A 19928-nucleotide genomic window follows, 5' to 3' on the forward strand; every position below is an offset into this window, starting at 1 on the left:
TTGTATTTTATGTAGAGACAAGTTTTCACTGAGTTGCTTAGGGCCAGTGGGATTACAGGTGTGCACCACTGTGCCTGGCTCAAATAAATCTTAACATAGTCTGAGCACATGAAAGGAAGTTAAGACCTTGGATCTGGTCCTGACTCTGCCTCTAACTTGATCAGGTTGCTTTGGACAAAACCATCAAGAGGCCTCATTTTTTTCCCACAAAATATGGAATTTACAACTTCTAAGATACATCTTAGTTCTAAGATTCTGAGGCAGTATAATGTTAAGGCAATGAAGACAATGGGGCTTTGAGATCATATATTAATTAATTATTTTATATCTATTTTATAGTTGATGTTTGGGGCATATAGTGGTAAGCCAAACAACAAAAGACCTTATCCTCTTGAGGTTTAAGCACAGTGAGGAAACAGTCATTAAATAATCTCACTAATAAATATTATAAAGTGTTAAGTTCTACAAAAGTAGCTGGTACTTTGAGAGAGTGTAAGAAGAAGACCTAATTTAGATACAAAAATTTATAGGTTGAAAATATTAGGTAGGGTCAGTGCATGAATGTAGTTGATACTTTGAGTTAGCTTAACCATAACCATAAAACTAGTATAATTCCGTTTGAGAAAGTCAGAAAGATAATAAGGAATGTGTGTTGGAAATTACAATAGCCCTCTCTGAAATTCATATTGAACACATGATCCTATTATAGATTTTTTATAAGTTCAAGATAAATTTCTGCTGGATGTGGTGGTCCAGGTGGCTCAGGAGGCTGAGGCAGGAGGATCCTGAGTTCAAAGCCAGCCTCAGCAACTTAGTGAAACCCTAAGCAACTCAATGAGACCCTTTCTCTAAATAAAATACAAAAAAGGGCTGGGGATGTGGCTGAGTGGGTAAGTGTCCCTGAATACAATCCTTGGTACCAATTAATAGATAGATAGATAGATAGATAGATAGATAGATAGATAGATAGATTTCTTCTTGGTTGGAGATGTATTGGCCAAACTTGGCATAAGGCTGTGTATATCCTTTTTAAAATATTAATAAATACCTGTTCTGTATTGAGCCCCAATATAGGTGCCTTACAGATGTAACCTTAAAGAAGAAAAGATAATATGTCCTCAAAACCAGTTATTACAAAGGTGTCTCAGACATCCTTTACATTACTAGCAAAATACAGAATATATCCAAAGCATCAGGCAACTAGACAAAATCTGTCTCATATTTGAAGTATTCAGGATAGATTTAGAATGTACTTTTTCACGCATTCTACACAAATATCCAGTGAGGTTATCATTTCCTAAGAGTTAACATCTTTATAGGTATTAGAAAAGTTCCAGATTGAAAACTGCCAGCACCTGCTCTAAAGGCAAGTTATTGAGAAGTAGGTAAATCTCTATGTGTGAAGGCATTGGTCTTTATTCATTTCAAATAAAGACTTAGTCCACTATAAATAAATAAATTAATTAAAAAATTTTAAAAGAGGCTAAGTCTCTTTTTTGTGGCCATGACCTCAGGATCCCTATTTTCAGCCTTCAAAAAGTCTAAAACACCCAAATAAAAGTATTAAGGTAAAATCATGTGGATGGTATAAGAATATTGCAGTGTCTTGTTTAAACTTTTATACAATTACATTGTTTGGATAACTGCATTTCATATTTTTTTCTTAAATAAGAGACATGATCTTGTTGTGTTTCCCAAGCTGGCCTCAAACTCATGATCTCCTGACTTAGCCTCCCAAATCACTGGGGCTATAAGGCAAGCACCACAGGACCCAGCAATTCTGGATTTTAACAGCACCTAAACTATTTGAGGGTATTTTGCCAGTATTTAATTCCAAGAAAGGGATAGAACTGAAAACTTCTTTATATAAAAATGGGATGATGTACGTTCTAAAAACTTGCATTTCCCCTGCTGCCAACCACATGTAACGAAATATAAGTCTGAGAGCCCAGAATTCTTGACTCCTCACTTGGAGAGTGAGTTTTTCTGTATGACCAGAAAAACCACTAGGTGGCACTCTTAGTCATCCCTTCTAATGATCTAGCTAGTCTACGTAAGATACTTTGACTAACCAAAATTTGAGTTCCAACTAGCTACTTTAAATATTCAGATATAGCAATAAATAAATGTATAAGACATTTCATCAATAACTGAACTGTTGGTATTCATATTCAGTAATTTATTTAGTTACAAAATTACTCCGTTTTATATGCACTTGCCTTTTTGTTTGTTTGTTTTGGGTATCAGGGATTGAACACATCCCCAGTCCTATTTTGTATTTCATTTAGAGACAGACAGGTTCTCACTGAGTTGCTTAGTGCCTCATTTGCTGAGGCTGGCTTTGAACTGTTGATCCTCCTGTCTCAGCCTCCCAAGCTGCTGGGATTATAGGTGTGGGCCACTGTACCCGGCTATGCATTTGCCTTTGTCATCAGTAAGCAAGGTCTTGAGATTAGCCTAGCCTCCTTACCCTCCCTTTCAATCTTTTGTCAAGCTCTTGGTCTGTTCATTCTTATGACTCCATAAAGACTCATTCTTCCCCTTTCCCTACCCCCTGACAATTCTACCTACCCAATATAGATGTTTTCTGTATCTACATTATAAACAATCCACATTCTCTACAATAAAAATAACTCTGCCTAGGACAAATTTTGCAAGAACTTTTCCCTGTGTATTTAATTTCAAGATCAGAATAAATACTTGGGGCCTGACTTCTTAGCAGTCTTCCTCCTCCAACCCTCCCAAACCAAACCTAGTACATCTTGTATAGATACTAAGGGCAGAAGGGGTCTGGACCTATTATCCTAATTTAAAATTTATAACTTAAATTTATAGTTTAAAATTTAAAACATAAAAATATATAAAAACTTATAAAAATATATATGTACATATATAAATTACTTGTATTTTTATCTAGAGATATTCCTTTTTTATTCTTCTAAAATTTTATAGATTGCCAATTTGAAAGATACATTTTTGTTAAAATTGTAGCCCACACCACATGAATTACTTTTTTTTGTATGTTCATTATTTTTTTTAATTTGTCCTTTTTAGATATACATGATAGTAGAGTGTGTTTTGACATATTATACATACATGGCATATAATTTATTTTAAATAGGATCCCATTCTTGTGGTTGCACATGATGTGGAGATTTACCGATGTGGTATATTCATATATAAACAGGAAAGTTTTGTCTGATTCATTCTCCTGTCTTTCCTATTCCTACCCCCTTCCCTTCCCTTCATTTCCTTTTGTCTAATCCACTGAACTTGTTCTCCCCTACCCCTTATTGCGCCTTATTATTAGTATCTGCATATCAAAGAGAATATTTGACCTTTGATTTTTTGGGTTGGCTTATTTTACTTAGCACTGTAGTCTCCAAATCTATCCATTTACTGGCAAAAGTCATAAAGCCATTCTTTTTCATGACTGAGAAACATTTCATTGTGTATGTATACCACATTTTCTTTACCATTCATCTGTTGAAGGGCACCTAGGTTAGTTCCATAACTTAGCTATTGTGAATTGAGTTGCTATAAATACATTGATGTGGCTGCATCACTGTAGTATTCTGATTTTAAGTCCTTTGGTTATACACCAAGGAGTAGGATAACTGAGTTAACTGGTGGTTCCATTCCATGTTTTCTGAGGAATTTCCATACCTGCTTTCCAGAGTGGTTGTACCAATTTGTAGTCCCACCAGCAATGTATGAGTGTACCTTTTCCCCCACATCCTCACCAACATTTATTGTTCCTTGTATTCTTGATAATTGTCATTCTGACTGCAGTGAGATGAAATCTCAGTGTAGTTTTAATTTGCATTCCTCTAATTGTTAGAGCTGTTGAATATTTTTTCATATATTTGTTGGCCATTCTTGTTTCTTCTTACATGAAGTACCCATTCCATTCCTTTGCCCATTTATCAATTGTGTTGTTTGGGGGTTTTTTTGGTATTAAGTTTTTTGAGTTCTTTATATATCCTGGAGATTAATGCTCTATCTAATGTGCAGGTGGCAAAGATTTTCTCCCATTCTGTAGGTTCTCTCTTCACCTCAACATTGTAAAAACTATATATGTTAAAACCAAGGCCAACATCATTCTAAATGGAGAAAAATTGAAAGCATTCCCTCTAAAAACTGGAACAAGACAAGGATGCCCTCTTTCACCACTTCTATTCAACATAGTCCTTGAAACTCTAACCAGAGTAATTAGGCAGAAGAAGGAAATCAAAGGGGTAGGAATAGGAAAAGAACTCAAACTATAACATGATTCTATGTTTAGAAGACCCAAAAAACTCCACCTGAAATGGAGTTTTCTTAGTTTCATCTGCATTGATCCAGACTGGTGGTCTTCGTACTTAGGCTGACATAGCAGAGTTTTATTCCATTATCATCATAGGTGTTTCCAAGAAGATCAGACTCCTCTCTCTGGAATCTTTCTTTGGAGTATTTTTAAACATAGAATCATTTGTTATTTCTAAGTTCCATATTATGGCAGAAAATAATAGGAGATGAATTTATCATGAAGTTATTTTGTCTTTTTTTTTAAATGTCCATATTGGAGGCAATACAAATTTAGAAAACAAAAATTCAGAATAACCTTCTTAAAAATTTTTAAAACCTAGAAGCTATTTTAAAATATCTAATTGGGAGATCAGGATCAATTTATGTTTTTTTTAAAAAAAATATCCTTAAAGGCATGGCTAAATTTCAAAGGCAGAGTTATCATTTTAGGGAAGTAGTTATTATTTTTTTTAATTATATGATGACTCAAAGGAGGAGAACAAGGAAACCCTACAAATATGACAGATCACATACACAAAATGAGAATCTGAATGAACTAAGAAGGAATTCAAAGAATACTTCAAGGGAATTAAAAAGTTAGTCATCAGTCCTTTAAAAATTTGACTTGTACCTCAAGAATTACTGGGACTATTAGCCAGGTATGGTGGCATATGCCTTTAATCCCACCTACTTGGGAGGAAAGACAGAAGACCCACAAGTTCAGGCCAACCTGGACAATTTGGTGAGACCCATTTCAAAATAAAAAGAACTGATGATGTAACTCAGTAGTTGAGTACCCCTAGTTTTAAACCCCAGTATTTCTCTCTACCTCCCTCCCTCTCTCTCTCTCTCTCTCTCTCTCTCTCTCTCTCTCTCTCTCACACACACACACACACACACACACACACACACACCATTAAACAATGGTCTGGAACCATTAAACAATATTAGAAATGAATTCTTTGTATCCCTGTTTATTCATTCAGCACATACTTTGTTCAAGATTTCCTGTACCAGGCACAGAATATGTAAAGATAAAAACAAAACAAAAACAGCTCTACTTCCCAGGAAGTGAGAACTCACAGTTTAATTTTTGTCGAAGAATGCATTAAGAATGTTCTCACCCACCCTCAATTATTCTTATATAAACACACTGAGTATGCACGAAATGGTCTAGGTTTGTACTATCCAGTAGCCACATATGGCTATTAAATTTAAATTAGTGGGCTGGGAATATATTTCAGTGATGGAGTGCTTGCCTAGCATGTGCAAAGTCCTCAGTTTGATCCCCAGCACTGAAGAAAAAAAAAAAAAGCATAGGTGTGTGTGTGTGTGTGTGTGTGTGTGTGTGTGTGTGTGTGTATGTGCATATTTAAGTGACATAAAACTAAAAATTCTGTTCTGCACAATTATGGAACATTTCCATATGGCAGAAAGTTCTAGTGTTATTTTAGATCTAATCAACAAGCTAGATAATAATTACCAAGACTGGATGGCATCCCCTTAGAATTTATTTATTGCTTGTTCAGTTTTCTTTCATTCACTTAAGAAACTTTCATTGAATATTTCTTATTTGGGTGATAGAAATGGGAAATGGAAGTATAGCCCTACCCTCAGGGAGTATGGTCTTGTGGTGAGCACTGAAAATCAGCAGAACGAGTGCTGTGGTAAGGCTGTGCACAGGAGCTGTAGTGGGAGCCCAGAGGAAGGATTTAACCTGATCTGCAGGGATAATGAAATTCTTCCCATGAAAAGTGATGATTGAATTGGTGGATAAGTAAGAGTTATTATTTTGGTGAAAAAGAAGAGAATGATGCTCCAGGCAGAAGGATCAAAGGCAAAGACAGCTAGACTGGTATGTGCAAGGAAGTACAGGTTAGTTTGATATGAAAACAGTTTAAGGTGCCCCTAGAAAAGTGGTGAGACATGAAGCTAGAGAGATAGGCAAAGGCCAGGTGTAAAGGACATTAATCTTCTTTTATTGTGAAGGTGTTGGTGAACCATTTAAGTTAAACTTTGAAGTGCCCAAATCACATTTACATCTTACATAAATCACATTGGGAGAAGTGAATGAAGAGGTGGCACAGAGAAAATAGGGAGACCAGATGGGAGTGTGTTTTAATAATCCAAGCAAGAAATGATGGTACCTTGAGCTGAGGTTGAGACAGTATGGATTCAAGAGATTTTGAAAAGTAAGATTGACTACATTTAAGTTTTAAAGTAGTAAAGGAAAAGAATATGAAGCTGCTAATCAAATCAAGTAGCATATTATCACAAATGTCCTCTGTGCCAAGTGATTATCAGTTGCTAAATTCCTGTTTCTTTCCATGTTTTCTCAAAAAAATATTTGAGAAAAAGCCCTGAGAGTTATAAACCAGTGAGTTTCTTCTGTATTAATTAAATTCTCATGAGAAATGAGATAAAAGATGAGAAAGTAAATTCTTAATCAGATTCTGGATCAATGGATTGAATGCCAGGAGACCTGAATTAGCTATGTGATTCTGGAAGAATCACTTTACTTTTAATTTACCCCATAAAATGAAGGACTGGGTAATTTTTAAACTGAGCCCTCAGGGAACTGTTGGAGGTATTTCCAAAGGGGGGATGTCTCTTTAGTTGTGAGGTTTTATGACCCATCTGTATGCCCTGTTTACTAAAATAAAGTATTATGGCAAAAATACTATATAAATTTTTGATGTATTATAATTAAGCTCCTGGCTTTACTGCCAAGCCAATGGAGGCTAGACTGTAAATTTTTTGTGTGATGGTACTGGCGATTGAACCCAGAGCTTCATGTATGCTAGCCAAGTTCTCCACCACTGAGCTACTCTCCTAGCCTTTTTTTTTTTGAGACAGGTCTTTACTAAATTGCCCAGCTGATCTCAAATTTATAGTCCTGCTTCAGCTTCTCAAGTAGCTAGGTGTAGTTCAGTATGCCCAAGGCCCTGGGGGTTGAGGGGAGGGGAGTATTCTTAATGGTGATCCAAAGAGTTATGAAAAATCTAGTGTATGTAAAAAGTAAGAGACAAGGAAAATATTATACAGTTTTTTAATTCTATAAAAAATGCTGAAGATTAAAGAAAAATTTAATATTTAAAGCAAAAATTATCATCATCTAAAAACAACAGCAGCAACAAAAACTTTTTTTTGTATTCCTCTCCTTATTCCCCAAAGATGCCAGATAAATTAAACCATGCTAAAGTTTACTGGTTTTTAATTATTGATTTTAAGTCTTCCTAAACTATGTTTCACACAGAATCCATTAAATTTAAGAATTTTTTTAAATTTCAAGAACCATAAAGGCTGAAATTTTAAGTGGCTTCTAATATACTGGCTCAGTTAAATACTCAAATGGAAAATTCATAATATTCTCTAAGAAAATTAGAATATTAATGGGAGGGAGAATGAATACAGGCATTCTTAGCACAGAAACAAAAATAATGGGGTCTTTTTTTTTGTTTTTTTTTTTTTTAATGAGCCCAGGGTCCTTTGTCTTCAAAATAACTAATATTGTTGGGATTGTCTTTAGTTAAACTAAAGCTATGTGCATAGTATTAAACTTTTTAAAGGACAAAAAATTAAAGATATTTTGAATTTTTAAAATATTGTCTTAAGATATCTTTTAGTTTTAAAGAAGCAAGAATCCTTTATGAAAAAAATTTATTCAAAAATGTGAACAGACATTTTTGAATCACTTGATTTTGCCGCTTTGAATATGTTACCTGTTGTCTGTATGTAACGCTGACTTCTTATCTTGGTGTCTGTCTTTTATTGCCATTAGCTAGAGGTAAGATATTTTGTATAGCATATTGTATAATAAAACAAATGTTTTGGAATATGTTGAAAGCCATGGGATTGGTATAGTTTCAAAATGTTTCTATAATCATTTACCTAAGGCTAAAAAGACTCAAAAACTTTGCCTTGATTGAAGTGTGTTACTACTCTTGAACTGCATGTAGGAAAGGCCTGCTAAATTTATTGTGATTAAGGATTATGATGATTAAATGGCAGATTAGAAGTTTAAAATTATTGTGGTAATGGGTATGGAGAACATTCTCACTATTAGAAATGTAAGTTATAGTTGTCATTTGAAATGGTTATGTGTAAATATTATAACACGTGTAATGAGTAAGATTTAGCAGTTCAACTTGTGTATTTTGCAATCTTGTTTTAATTCCTTTTAATTTATTTTTTATATTTTTAATAGTGTTTGCCAGCTCTGAGCCTGTGCCAGGATTTCAGGGGGATACCCTACAACTAGCATTTATTGACCTCAGACAAGTAAGATATGTACTTCTCATTTACTGCCTTTTATCTCATATCTTTTTTTATTTTTAATGCTATAGGAATGCTTGTTTGCCTTGAAACAACCTTTTGAAAAACGCTTTCTTGATTGCCATATATTTGGCATTTCTTTCTGGACCTATATTCATTCAGTGTCTCAGTGTTACAGAGCATTCTCACAATGAATATTTAACTTAGTCATTACACCTGCAAAGCACATGACTAAATAACTAAATAATTACTTTGTACTTTGGTTTAGAGACACTTGAGGTTTATTTCTTAATAAATTCATGGCCATATAAGAAAACTGGTGGTAGCAACATTAATGTCAGAACTTAAGTTAAATGTACATTATTACATCCTAAAAGTAACCCCTTGCTTAAAATTTTGTCAGTGGTTTAAAGAATGCTTGTTTGTTTGTTTGTTTTTACAAACTATATATATATCTTCAGAAAGAAGTATGAAACCAATTTTGAGAAATTAATTATAGGGCTGGGGATGTGTCTCAGTAGTGGAGCACTCACCTAGCATACACAGGCCCTGGGGTCAGTCCTCAGTAACACACACACACACACACACACACACACACACACACAAAGTCAATTTTGATGAGCTAATTTATTATGTGTTAATTTTTCTAGTTTTATTTTTTGTACTTTTATTGCCACATTATAATTATACATAATGATGGGATTTGTTGTTATATATTAATAGATGAACATATGTAACAATATAATTTGTTCATTTTCATTCCCCAATATCTTTCCTTTCTCTTACCTCCTCCCTTCCCCTGGTCCCTTTCTTCTACTCTACTGGTATCTCTTTGATTTTTATAAGAATTTTTCTAGTTTTAAAAGGGGTATAAAATTATTTCCCCTGATTATTAATATTAAAATCTAATCATATCCTTTTGTTTTAAAAAAAATTTTTTTTTAGTTGTTGATGGATCTTTATTTTATTCATTTATTTATATGTGGTGCTGAGAATTGAACCCAGTGCCTCACACATGCTAGGCAAGTGCTCTACCACTGAACCACAACCCCAGCCCTACTTTTATATTTTAAAATGAATAGTAATTCTTGTTTTTAACTATTTGATCACTGTGACATAACTTACATTTTATGATTTCAGTAGTTGATCTATTTAAAAGGGTATTTTCATCTATATTTGCTTTTTAAATTAATTTACAAACAAGTGGCAAAATGCCAAGTATGAGAATTAGCTAAAAAATAAAACTAAACTTGAAAACAAAAGCCTCACATGAGGTGATACAAATTTTTGGTATCATATGTTAGTGATTATTTAACTAAAAATACCTTAAAGTTTCAATAGTGCTTTTTTCTGATTTCATAAAGATGTTTTATGGCATAGTGTTTTCACACTTATATGAAGTAGTATATCACCAAACATAAAGGAGTGCTAACACCTTTATTTACATTTCAGTTGAGTTTCTGCACTTTTTCTTCTTTTTTTCTTGTCTGTGATCCATTTCTGTCTTAATAGGGCAGCTGACAGTTCTTTTCAAGTATACTTAGAAAGGCAATAGAGCCCTTTTCATAGTACTTATAAGAGGTCATGCTTCTGTTTTTTAGTTTGAATTTGATACTGCTTCATGAATTGCTGGGTATGAAAGATTAGGAAGTAGGTCCAGTGGTCAAATTTTACCTGCCCACCCGGACTTTGCCCTGAGGTCAAACTCCTGATATTTGCTATACTGAATAGAGGAGTTGATGACAAGTATGAGCTGATACAAGCGGAAAGCTCGAACCATATCAAAGCTGAAGGCAAGAGAATTGGGACTCAATGAGAGACTGTAGCTAAAAGATGGATCATCGGGATTGCCCTGGTCTAAAGAAAAGGAAATAGCTGACCTGTGAGTGAAAAGACTTTATCATCCTGCCAATCACGTACTTGCTAATGGAAGCCAGTTATCTCAACAACATCTTAAAGACCTACTGTCCCAATAGACAATGTGGAGGATTAGTGCTACTGGTACTATATTAAGTGAATATGCTGCCTCAATTTAAATGTGCTGTTAGATCGTATGCATGTAAAATCTGTTTTCCTCCTACCCATCCCTTTGAAGTTTAGTCACTAAATAATGAGCTTTGATATACTTATATTATTTCCAGGGTTTTTTTCTTTTACAAAGTCATTCTCATTTGTTATATATCTTTTAAGTGGACTTCAATGAATATGTGAAATTCTTTTTTAACAATATATGAAAATCTTAAATTTTTAACTAAGATTTTATGTATAATATGCAGTATTTAGTGATAATTTTTATAACTCATTCTTATACAATAGAAATATTTCACTGAAAAATGAAGTATTCCATATAATAGAATTTTTCAGGTAACTAAAGATTATTTTCTAATCACCAAAACTTTTTAAGTATAATCATTTTGATGAAAAACATATATATATACATATACACATATACATACACTTCATAGCTTCTTAGTAGCATAATTGCACAGTAGATTGAGCATTTATGGTTTCACTAATTCTAGTACTAAATCCTATTTAACCAATCCTATTTTGCTTTATGATAGGTTACCTAGACTGGTGAGATATTGTTTCACTTGACAATGTCTTGATCAGTGTCATAAATTTATGACAATATGCATAAATTTAGGTAGTCTGAATGATAAAGCAGTAAGGTAGGTTGTAGATGATAAAACAATCTCTTGTCCCAAAGAATGTCGGCTAATGGATCATTATCACCCTATAGCAATGTTTCCCAAAATATCTTTCTGGAAATGCTGATTTCTAAAGGCGAGAAAAGTTTTCTTTAAAAAAAAATTTTTTTTTCCAGATTGGGAAACGCAGGTAGAACACTTGGCTAGCATCCCCAGCATCTCAACAAAAGGAAAAGGAAAGAAAAGTTCCTTAACTCAATGTTTGAGAAGCACTTTCTATTCTAATCCCTTCCCTTTTAGAGATTCACCATGTTCATTGGAATTTTTAAAACACATTCTGCAATAACTTAGCATTTCCCAAACTCTTCACTGAACTTTTTCCTCACTCATTTTAGGATGTGGTACATGAAACATCCTTTGGGGAATGCTGTTTTGGCATGACTCTGGCAGTACTCTATATGTGATTATCCCTGTCAGTTTGGGATCAACAGATTTTAAAATTAATGGCTTCAATAAAGACAAAAATATGAATTATATGTGTAGATTACATAGAGGAGGAGAGTTACTTAAGGTGACAGAAGGCAGAATCAAAGTGCTCTCAATAGGCTTGAGAAATGAGCTGAAACCAATCTACTTACATTTAGTAAGGAATATATTACGTGTTATATTTAACTTTTTTAATTGAAAAATTTAAATGACAATATGCAGGAGATTTGACCTGTAGAAAAAGATCTGGTAGTTTTAGCTAACCTCCAAATGAACAGTGTGATGAGAATTCTTAGACTGCATTTATGAAATGTATTTGGGTCAGACTACTGTGATTAAGGCTATTAAGACTGTGCCTCAAATATTGCCTGATGACATAGGCACTCACAAATGAGAGAGCTCCTAGAAGAAATTTACAAGGTTTATAAGGGATCAGATACTTGTCATAAAGAGACTTTTAAAAACTCTTAAAATATGTAGTCCAAAACCTTAGAGGTATACTTTGTAATGGAAAATCGAACATGTGAATCTTATGAGCCTAGGATAAGTCAAGTATCCCATTTTCTTCCAAATAATCCTAGGCCATAATTATTATCATTTCCTTATCCTTTGTGAGATTAAGTCCTGTTTAAGGTATTTGATTGGGGCAAACTAGGGAAAAGAAGACTGATCATCTCTCTCAATTAGAATAAATCTCATCAATCTCAAATTCATAGAATTTGAGAGAGAATTTGAATTGTATAAAATACATTTGGGGGCTGGGGTTGTGTCTCAGTGGTAGAGTGCTTGCCTAGCATGTATGAGGCACTGGGTTCAATCCTCAGCGCCACATAAAATAAATAAATAAAATAAAAAGTATTGTGCCCATCTGCAACTGAAAAATTAAAAAAATATATGTGTGTGTGTGTGTGTGTGTGTGTGTGTGTGTGTGTGTGTATATATATGGATCTTAGCACCATTCAAACATTTTATTAAGGTATAATATACATTCAGACAAATCATAAGAGTAGTACTGCTGATTTTGTACAGAATGACTCTGTCTCTAACATCTAGATCAAGAAAAAATTTGACCAGTAGCTCAAAAGAACTGCCACACCACACTGCCTCTTTCCAGTCTTGACTGTCCTTCCTCAAAGGATAACCACTGTCATGACTTTTAACACCATAAATTTAGCTTTAAACTTTGTATAAATGCAGTAATTTTTGATTCTGCCTTTTTTTTTTTTGTCTTAGTATTATGCTTGTGAAATGTGTCCATGTTGTTATCTATATCTGTGATTCATTCATTCTTTTTTGCTAAGTAGTTAGCCCTTGTACAAATATGCTATAATTTATACATTCTACTGTTGGTAAACATATGAATGGATTCCAGATTTCCTGTTATAAATAGTGCTAACAAGGACATTCTTTTGTATGTTTTCAGGTAAATATATGCACACATTTTTGTTGTGGCATTACTTTGAGGAATGACTGAATCAGGGGTTGTATACTTGTGACATTTTAATAAATACTATGAAGCACTTCCAAAACAGTTGTAGTAGTTTACATTTCAGCCAGTAGTGTGGTTGCTGTACCTCCTTTTCATTATTTGGTGTTGTCTGTCTCTTCATTTTTAGCCACTCCAGTAGCTATATGGTAATTTTATACTGTTGTTTCAATATACATATCTTGATGGCTAATAAAATTGAACTCCTTATTATATGTTTATTAGCCGTGAATATCCTCTTTTATGGATAACCTATCCAGAGTTTTGGCCTTTTTTTTTTTTTTTTCTATTTTGTTGTCTACTTCTTATTGATGTATAGAAGTTCTTTATATATTCTGAATATGAATCCTTTGTCTGATATATGTGTTAGAGATATCTTCTCCTGCTCTGTTGCTTGTCTGTTCACTATTCAATGTCTTTTGAGGAAGTCTTTTTTGTTTTTCGTTTTGGTATCAGGGATTGAACCCACTGAACAACATCCGCAACCTTTTTTAGTTTGAGACAGGGTCTAAGTTGTTTAGGACCTCACTAAATTGCTGAGTCTGGCTTTGAACTTGTGATCCTCCTGCCTCAGGCTCCTGAGCTGCTGGGATTACAGGAGTGTGCCATTATGCCTGGCTTTTTTTTCCCCCCAGGGCATGGGATTGAACCCAGACTTCATGCATGCTAGGCAAGCATTCTGCCACTGAGCTATATCCCCTGACTTTGATGAAATAATTTTAATGAAATCAGATCTATCATTTCCCTGTTTATGTTAGTCCTTCTAATGTCCTGTTTAAGAAATCCTTTCCTACCACTGATACCATATTTTCTTCTAAAAGTTTTATTGTTTTTACCTTTAACATTCAAGTTCATAATCTATCTGGAATTGATTTTTATATATGATATGGAGTATAAGTTCATGATTCATTTTGTTCTACATGTTTATTCAATTGACCCAGCACCATTTATTGAAAAGAATTGGATCTCAAAGCATTTTAATGTAAACTAATTATAAAAATAACATTGTGACATATAAATAACATGTGCATATAATATCAAATAAAATGTTTTTTGTTTTCTTTTACTAACTGTATATTTATATTTCATGTTTTGTGCCATCCTCAGAAGCAATTAGTTTACTGCAGTTTTAGTAGGGTTTTGTTGTTATTGTTGTTGTTGTTGTTGTTTAATGAGACAGCATCTTGCTAGGTGCCCAGCAACCTTCCTACTTCAGATCCTGAGTGATTGGGGTTTCAGGTGTATGCCACTATGCCCAGTAGTTTTGGGTTTTTTAAACACCAACCTAACTGTCCTCTTACCACATCAAAGTTATTTAATTAAAGTAAAGGAATTCTAGAGTAAGTTTTATAGTATATAGGCAATATGTTTTCTAAAAAGAGAAAAAACTAACTACAAACTTATGAGGACAAGATTTATGCATTTTGTTCACTGCTGTATATATATGACCTAACACAATTCCTATCATATAGTAAACAGTCAGTAAATGTTGAATAAGTGAATGCAAACCTTTTAGCTCTACTTAAAACCATTTTTGGAGGAAGTTGGAATATAACTTACTGGTAGAACATGTGCTTAACATTTACAAGACCCTAGGTTCAGTCTCTAGCTAAGAATTGAGGTATTACACAAAGTTCTGTATAAACAAATGTTCCTTAAAAGAACTATTTTCATGTCCTGTTTTTGGTGAGAGTATTTCTAAAATAAGACATATTTTCAAATGAAAATAACAAATATAATTTTTTTATTTATCTTGATTGGCATTAGGGATACTAAAATAATCATGTCATTTCTAAGAAATGTCATCATATTCCCATATCCAACTGCTTATTCTTTTATGGATAAAAAGTATTTTGTCTGGGTATGATGGTGCACACTCAAGTACAATCCCAGGTATGTGAGAGGCTGAGACAGAATGGCAAGTTTGAGTCTAACGTGAGCAACTTAATAAAGACCCTGTCTCAAAATAAAAATAAAAAGGGCTAGGAGTATAGCTCAATGATAGAGTGCCCCTTCATTCAATCTTCAGGGTTGCAAAAAGAAACAAAACAAAAAAATTATGGGCAGATGAATTATAAGAATTTAGACAAAGACAATGTATACTTTTAATTAAGTGATCAGCAGTGATTGAATATAAAACTGCATTTCTCCAACTGTTACTGGAGCAGTAAGTCATGAAGAAAGTAAACTATGATTAAGTAAATAAGGAAAATTCTTATAAATTCAGAATTTTATTTGCAAATTAAAGGCTTTGAAACTAAAAGTGGCTGGGTATGGTGGTGCATGCCTATAATCCCAGCAGCTCAGCAGGCTGAGGCAAGAGAATGGAGCGTTCAAAACCAGCCTCAGCAAAAGGGAAATGCTAAACAACTCAATGAGACCCTGTCTCTAAATATAATACAAAACAGAGCTGGGGATGTGACTCAGTGGTTGAGTGCCCCTGAGTTCAATCCCAGTACCCCCCCAAAAAAAGAAGAGAAAGTAAAAGTGTATCCCCCCAACCAAAACCCCCGCTCCGCCAAACTTGTTTGAATGCTGAATATTTTGTACAAACAAAAATTTCTTAATTCTCCAAAGCAATGCTCTGTGGCACATTTGAAAAACAGATTTATTTGGACCGCTATTAAATTGTGGGTCCCTAGAACTATCAGGTTAAAACAGAGTGTTAGAATGGCAAATAGATTAAACTTTAAAGTAAACAGATAAATTTAAATATTAAAATGTAAATAATACAAAAGTAAGAAATTGAAATTATTTTTAAAATAATTTGAACTTCTTTTTAAGCATTCAGTTGACTTTATGAAAGATGATAATTACTAGAAGATTAATGGCACTTAAGTACAGTAAACCCAGTCAGTCAGTCATACAGAATAACTTGCTTTTAAGAAGCATGAAATGGTAACATAGGATTGCTTGTGAAGAATGAAAAGATTTAAGTGTGAAATTAAAATACCAGATCCTGTAAAGTTCAAATATGAACAGTTGTCAGATTCCTTAGTGAATCATCAAGCAGTTATTATTGAGTCACATTATTCATATGCAAAGAGAAAGAATATACTATTATTGAGATTTTTTTCCTTACTAATATACTTCATATATTATAAATGAAATGGAAAAATTTTGAAGGATAGGTGTTTTGATAACTTATTTTAAGTTCTATATTATTCGGCTTGTTGTGAAAAATATCTTATTGTAGTAAAGAAGAAATACAGTTACATTTTTGGGGATAATTGTACCTTTCCTTAAGACAGAATATCTAATACTTGTCAAAATAAAATCCTTAAAGCCAAAACTTCCAGAAAGAAAATAGTATTACTATTCAGTAGTACTAAAAAATATAATGGAGAAAAGATTTAAGTCCTTTAGAACTTCTAGAAGTTTCTTTGCCCAGTTGACTTACTTTGCATGTTAACTTAGCTGTAAGCAACTACAGATGCAAAAAGAGAAGAGGAACAAAAGTGACTTTGTTCAGTTGATCTCTTTTACCTGATATCAAGTCCTCCCTGCCAGCTAAGAGAGAGTTCTGTACTTAAGTGTTCTTTTTCCTGCTGTCACTTCTTTGATCTGACAGAGTTTTTAAAATAATACTTTTTGAAAGTCATTTTATGACCCTGCACATGCATCTTTTAATTAATAGTACTCAGGGAAGAGCCTCTGCCTCCGGGAGAGTTCATAGACTATTCTGAATGTAAGCCAATTCTTTGTAGTTTTTGTTTTTGTTCCTGGGGATTGAACCCAGGGCCTCTCTACCACTGAGCTAGCTACATGCCCACTGTCCATTTCTGTTTTTTTTTTTTTTTTTTTTTTTTTTTGGTGCTGGGGATTGAACCCAGGGCCTTGTGCTTGCAAGGCAAGCACTCTACCGACTGAGCTATCTCCCCAGCCCCCATTTCTGTTGTTTAACTTTATCAACCCCTACAACTTGACTTGTTCTTATCCATATCCTGACCCAGTATGATCTCATTTAATTGGAGTAAGAGTATAGTCTATGTCATTTTAAAAGAGGCAATCCATAAAATTCACTTTACAGATTTTATTACCTATGTCATAACACATGCCATTTTTTTCATGTTAAATTGCAAGTCTGGGCTTCTCAATGCACTATATAAGGTCTAAGTAATCATCAGCCATGGACTTTATCTATGTGACCACTGTTATGTTCTACCACTTTACAGAGAAATCTGTAGGACCAATATGCAAATTTTTATTGATATTTTCCCCCCTTACCCTTCATCTCCATGGATAGGAATTGGTTATAGTGTAAATTGCATTGCTACTAAGGCCTTTAGATCATAGGTTTAACCTAGAACCATGGGTTGTTATTAGGAGGTACATGCAGCTTTTGTTGTGTATATTTTTCTGAGACAAAAGCTTGTTTTCATCTCAAAGGTAGCACATGTAATCAACTATCGACCACTAACTGCTCTAGGGGAAATTGAAAGCTGTTTAGATTAAGCCAGATCACTAGAAGCTGTTTCTTTTTTTAGATGTTTCTTCATGTGCTTACCAAATGTTTGAGCACTTGTTCTGAGCACTATTTTAAGTGCCCAGAGTATACTTAAAATAAGATAGTAAGATAGGCAAGATCCTTGTTTTCATAATCTCATTGTGTTGGAAGGAGATCCACAATAGATAATGACAATTTCAAGTAATTTTAGATGGAACTTCAAGTAGCTTTTAGATGGTATGAGAAAAATAAAAGTGTAGTTTGATAATAACTGGAGATAAAATTTTCAGACTTTTGACCAGGAATGTCTCTTTAAGGAGGTGATGCTAGAGAAGATATCTGAATAAAATTGGGAGATGCAGGAATATAGCATTCCTGACAGAGGAAAGAGAAAATATGAAGTTCTTAAGGTGTGTCAAGAACAGAAGGGCAATGGTATGACTGTAATTTAGTGAACCAGGGGAAAAGAGGTCCGCATAAAATGAGTAAGTTTATCGGGTCAAATCATGTTAGACCTTGAGTCCTTGTTAAGGGGTTTAGATGGAAAGTATGTTGGGAAACAATTCAAGGAGTTGATACAGGCATCATTCTCTGATTACATTTTGAAGTATAAATGCAATGTTACGGTCCTGTAATCTCAGCAACTCAGGAGGCTGAGCAGCAGGAGGATCACAAGTTCAAGGTCAGTCTCAGTAATTTAGCAAGGCCCTGTCTCAAAATTAAAAAAAAAAAAAAAAGGTCTGGGGGTGACTTAGTAGTAGAGGGCCCTGGATTCATCCCTAGTTAGTTCCCTGCCCCCCAAAATAAAAAAAAATTGTTTGCTTTAAGAGATAGATTTTTTAGAAGGACAAATGAGAAATCAGGAGAAACAGTCAAAAGACTGTTTTGGTTATCTAAGCTACAGATGATTGAATTGATATTACTTAATTACTCACCAGTAATATGGTTCACTATTTCATAGTGGTGTCAATCATGTGGACTTGGAAGTTGTTTTCAGTATTAGAGATAGTTAAATTATCCGTCGCAACTTGGTTCAAAAATACTGTGAATAGATAATTAATTTATTTTTCATCTTTATTTGGAGCTAGAAAATGCAGTGTGTACAGGATAGCATCACCTAATATCCATATACTAACTTCATCTTCTCTTCCTACTTCTTACTTTCTCTTGGTCCTGGCTGTTCTCAGTTATTGAGTTGTATTTTTTTTTTTTTTTTTTTTTTTTTGCATGTAGTTTTGTAAGTTGACATAAAACCCTTTTGGAACAATGCAGTTTGTTAATAAATTAAACATTTGCTAATGGAGTTCTAAAACTGGCACTAGTAAAAAGTATTATATGTGAGTGGATTTTCCTTTATTTGCTTGTTCATTTACTCTTTTGTTTATTAAACAAATGTTTAAGAGTATCTCTCATAGCCCAGCCTGGAAAATCACATGTGAATGGTAGCATAAAATAAGAGACTGACTATTTGAGAAATGAGTTAGCTGACATCGATGAAGATAAAGTTCTCTTATTGAAAGGATAGAAATGAAAGAGTACAAAAAGAAAACCACTGAAATATCTGAATGGTGCATTAACAAGAATACTATTAAGTAGGAAATTGGAGACAGGATGGAATCCTGCTTCTGTTAATAACCACTGAATGACCTTGGGAAACTTCCTGGACTATTTCACACTTTATATTTAATGATTTAATGTCATCTATAAGAAAAAAAGTGTTGTACAGTTATTTTCTAGGAAAGATCTTTTTCCTGGCATGCTTAGTCTTCATTGCTAAATTAGTGAATGTGTGACATTTGCATTACAGAGGCCATCAGTGGATTGAGTCAGAAATTACCATCTATCTGTACTTAGCATATTTCATCAGGTCAGTGGCAAGGCTGGTGTTCCAGGTCTACATTGTGGTGAATATTAGGAGCTGATATTTTCTTACACCTATATTGCTTGAAAAAAGAAGGAACCAGTGCACCCACCTCCTTGTCCTTATTATCCCCCTAAACTGCATTCTTCCACCCTTTTATTCATAGTCTGAAAATGCCTTTCCTCCCATGCCCCCCACATAATTATAATTTTAAGAAAAAAGTTCTGATGTATATCACATGGAAAAATAGGAGAACCCTAAAACTTTGCAGGGCTCAATAGCATTTGACTCAAAATGAACAAACTTCAGCTTCTGTCTCTAAGGACAGGAGCAAGCTTGGAAGTTATGAAGAAATGTTTGGCCATAATTCTTGCCATGGAGACTGGTGTCTGCCAGGACTTTGCTTTGAAATTTTTGTCTTCTGTTTCTAGTCTT

The 19928-nt window shown here is 33.9% G+C and overlaps 1 protein-coding gene across 5 annotated transcripts in view; it reads left to right on the plus strand.

Moving 5' to 3' along the window:
* The window catches only part of Exoc6 (exocyst complex component 6), a 185457-nt gene that overhangs the window by 146038 nt on the left and 19491 nt on the right, over window positions 1–19928 (plus strand). For all 5 annotated transcript variants that reach the window (XM_047553573.1, XM_047553576.1, XM_047553578.1 and 2 more), the window contains one exon: window positions 8495–8568. In XM_047553573.1, coding sequence (XP_047409529.1) covers window positions 8495–8568 — 74 coding nt within the window. The remainder of the gene's footprint in view (window positions 1–8494; window positions 8569–19928) is intronic.

This window comes from Sciurus carolinensis, chromosome 5 (assembly GCF_902686445.1).
Source record: "Sciurus carolinensis chromosome 5, mSciCar1.2, whole genome shotgun sequence".
Taxonomy (NCBI): Eukaryota; Metazoa; Chordata; class Mammalia; order Rodentia; family Sciuridae; genus Sciurus; species Sciurus carolinensis.